The sequence below is a fragment of the Alexandromys fortis genome, unplaced genomic scaffold (genome assembly GCF_014885135.2).
Source record: "Alexandromys fortis isolate MF-2015 unplaced genomic scaffold, M_Fortis_MF-2015_v1.1 scaffold_300, whole genome shotgun sequence".
In the NCBI taxonomy this organism is placed as follows: Eukaryota; Metazoa; Chordata; class Mammalia; order Rodentia; family Cricetidae; genus Alexandromys; species Alexandromys fortis.
In genome coordinates, this window is record NW_026068183.1 from 671217 (window position 1) to 675032 (window position 3816).

The window sequence follows — 3816 nt, forward strand, 5'->3', positions numbered from 1 at the left end:
ATCTCCTCATGGTCTCCACCAATAATATCGTCCTTCCTTCCTTTTTTCTAGACAAGGACTTTCTGTGTAGCCCTGGCTGTCCTGGAACTAGCTCTTGTCGACCAGGCTGGCCTCTAACTCAGAGATATGCCTGCCTCTGACTCCCGAGTGCTGGATTAAAGGAGTGTGCCACCACTGCCCAGCAGGTATTTCTTGGTATCCACTATCCATTAGGTACACGTAGTTAGTGTAATCTATCTTTGGAGCTTCTCTGTGGGTGTCAGGGGTCTGTGCTGTTTTAACACTCTGCCCTCAGGGGGAAAGGTTTATTTATTTATTATTATTTATTATCATGTAGCAGTCCTGGCTGTCATTACTGACAAGCCTATTGCTTTCTAAGGTGTTCTTCACTGGAAAACTCAGCAAACCCCTTGAGAATCCTTGCGCTTGTGTGTTTCACACATTCTGGCTCTAAGTTTCCCTTTCTCCTCCCATTTTCACTGTATTCTTCCCCTTGGCTTTGGAGCACTTGTGTTTTATTTATTTTTTTTAATTTATTTATTTCTTTATTAATGCACTTGTGTTTTAACAGCTGCCTCCAATCTTAGCGAAATGAGGCAGAGTGTTAATAAATAGAATACAATTTAAAAGATTAAATTATTGGCTCCAAAATTAGACATCCCACATACACTAAACCTCCCATTGGAGGAGTTTTTCTAAGAGAATTATTTATAAGGCAACCCTACTTTTAATGCAGTCTCACAAACACGATGTTCAAATATGATGGTATTTCAAAACCTTCTTGTGAAACCTGGGACTCTTTCACAGGAGTGGAAAACACGGTGAAAACATGCTATGTACCTGAGAAAACTTTCCAAGCTATATATAATATCTATATTAAAAATCAAGACAGCTAAGAAGATAACCCCAACAATTTTAGACAAATGAAGAGAGCAACGATTGAAAACATCTAAAGCTTCTAACTGAGAAAGATGGCATCCGAGATGAGAATAATTCATTGGCTCTGCACAGAAGCAACACCAACGACATCAACAGTAAAGCCCATGCTCTTTCTTATGCTACAGAAATAGCACACACCTGCCACCAGACCATTGCTACTTTAATCCCTAAACACCACCAGGAAGACGTAACTTTCCACCCACGTTAAGATTTGTCACGTTGCATCCATATTTCTCCTAACCATACCTAAAGAAGAGAACATTACCCCGTATATTGAGAAGCGGACCCAGCTTAATAGCTGTTCCTACTAGGCAGGTTTTCTGCATCCCACCCCAGTTTAAAACTTAGTTTTAACAGACACGACTCATAATTATCTTACAGGGAGTTCTCCAGGATACTCGTTGCAGGCCAGGCACTGCGATGTGATGGTTAAGTTTGGGCAAGAGGAAACAGCTTTGTCAGACATTACATAGAAATGGCAAGAATGAGTACTGGAAGCTGGGTTCTCCATAGTTACTATGGAGTGATGAGCGAGATGTCATTTAAAACAATAGCTTCAGTTGATCTTTATCTGTTACGTTGGAGCTTCTTGTATCTGTCATGGGACCCTGCTGTCTCCTAGGTTCCGAGGGCTGAAGTTACAGATCTCCTCGTGGCCTCTACTTAGCCGCTGGTGTATTTTAGGCAGTCAGCTCAACAGGAAGCATGCCTCCTCTCTGTAACCTAAGTACATGCCAAGAAAACATGCGCCTCGGAGCAAGCAAGAAAGAAGTGATGTTAGTTGATATTCATGAAAATTTTTGGCGGATGATGAATTGAGGAGCAGAGGGCAAGGAATTTGCTCTTTTGCCCCATTTCCAAAAAAAATTCTCGCCGAAATCTTAGTGAGAGAAATTTGTTTTCATACACATGTGCACACATGCTACAGAAGCCACATGATTTTCTGTGTAAATTCATCTATCCTGTTTCGGAGAAAATTCTTTAAGAATCCCGTTGGAGGCCTATGCTTAACCCCCACCAGACAGTCATTTCTCTGGACCTCAGGGACGGTGCTTTCGGAATTAAGATGAAAAAAACTCTAAAAGTGAGCAAGCCCAGAGGAGGGAGGTCCAGGTGGGAATTAGAGCTCTCTGAGCTAGATGACCCAAGTTCCTGGTCTTCCACATCTCTGGAAACCAGCAGCATCCAATCAGGCAGTCACCTAGCCAAAGAGGAAAAACCCTGCAGATTTTATAATTTTAGAAATATGAAGTAGGATTTGCAACGTGATCTCAGTGGCTGGGTTACTGCTCCTCACATAGATTTTTATCTGATTATAGAACAAATAGCCCGTTTCTTCCAGGCATATCAGAGGCCTGCAATCACACTCGACCTCTGCCCTTTCCCCAGACCTGCGGGAGCTTAGAGTCTGGTGTAAGGGAAAGCGTGACAGACAGTTCATTTCTGCTAATGCCTTCCTGACCTCGGTTACTTCAGCTTTTCTTTCTTTCTTTTTTTTCTTGAGCATTTAAGTAAAGATTTGGTGGTACTTCTTACTATGCTTTGATGACTATGAGGTTGTTTTACGGGGAATATGGTCTCAGAGTCTTCTGTCTTTTCTGGATCCTAGCCTTATAGTCTGGAAACTGTAAGAACTTTGGTGAGTAAAGAGAAGCCGGTCTTCTCTGTGGATAGTTTTGGGGAGGTGAGATTTAAGGACACAGTGTTGCTGACTGAGAAAGTCCTGAAGCAGCCTGACCTACAGGCCTCGGGGAGCAGCTCCTAGTTCTGCTCTGGGGGTTGTAGAGCCGCCTCACACCACGGCCACCTTTGTGGCTCCTCTCCCAAGGGCCTGGAGCCTCAGTAGGGTTGGAGAAAAGCCTGCTCGGATCTTAGCATGAAGATCCATCCTGCAAAGGAAACATTCGCTGTCCTCGGCTGGGACAGCTCGCTAACATAGAATTTCTTTTGATTTTGATTTTTTTTTTACAAGGGGGTCAGTTAAGGGCCCTGGGTAAAACCTTTCAACAGAACTTTCCTGAACAGCAAAAATAGCAAATGACAGGTTGTGCCTGGGGATGGCCTTTGGGGAAGTTTGTGAAATGAGAGTGGGAAGAAGGTTCCACCTGCCAGCACACAGGCTGGATTCACAGAGAAGCCACCCTCTCGGCGCCTGCAGTTCAGCCCTACTCCGGAGAGTAATCTAACTCATCGTTTGCAATCAGGGCCTCTGAGTTCTGCTTGTGCTTGCTTTTACTTTTCGCTTTGCTACTCGTCCGGGTGTTTGTCTTCGCCTCTGACATCTGTTGGTAATAGAAGCCTTTGTCCTCGGCTGGCCCGCCCCAGTCCTCCTGGCTCTCGCCCTCAGTGGCATAGGAGAATCCCTCCTCCACGGAAAAGGGGTCATCCACATCATAGCGTTGATACATGCTTTGGTGCAGGGCCTGCTCTCTGGCGCTGATTTCCAGGGTGCTGTTCCAGATGCCGTACCCAAAATAAATGAGCAGACCTGTGAGAGGGGAAAATACACATGAATAAGCAGTTGCTCTAGGACCCCTGGGGCCACTGGGGAGATGGACTGGGCTGGGGTGGTGTACATTTTGAAAAGACTTCAATTAAATGCCCTTTGAAATTTGAAAGTTCTAAGAGAGAGAGACAGAGAGAGAGATAGAGAGAAACAGAGACAGACAGAGACAGAGAAAGAGAGACAGAGAGAGAAAGAGAGAGACAGAGAGAGGGGGAGAAAGACAGAGAGACAGAGAGAGAGATAGAGAGAGAGACAGAAAGAGAGAGGGAGAGAGAGACAGAGAGACAGAGTCAGAGAGAGAGACAGAGACAGAGGGAGAGGGAGAGAGACACACAGATACACAGAGAGAGAGAGAGAGAGAGAGAGAGAGA

The 3816-nt window shown here is 44.8% G+C and overlaps 1 protein-coding gene across 1 annotated transcript in view; it reads right to left on the reverse strand.

The window, feature by feature from the left end:
- Nucleotides 1-921: 921 nt before the first annotated feature.
- The window catches only part of Slc7a14 (solute carrier family 7 member 14), a 103213-nt gene continuing 100318 nt past the window's right edge, over nucleotides 922-3816 (reverse strand). Inside the window, exon 8 of the mRNA XM_050129244.1 lies at nucleotides 922-3427. Within this exon, the coding sequence (XP_049985201.1) occupies nucleotides 3105-3427 (323 nt within the window). The 3' untranslated portion in view covers nucleotides 922-3104. The remainder of the gene's footprint in view (nucleotides 3428-3816) is intronic.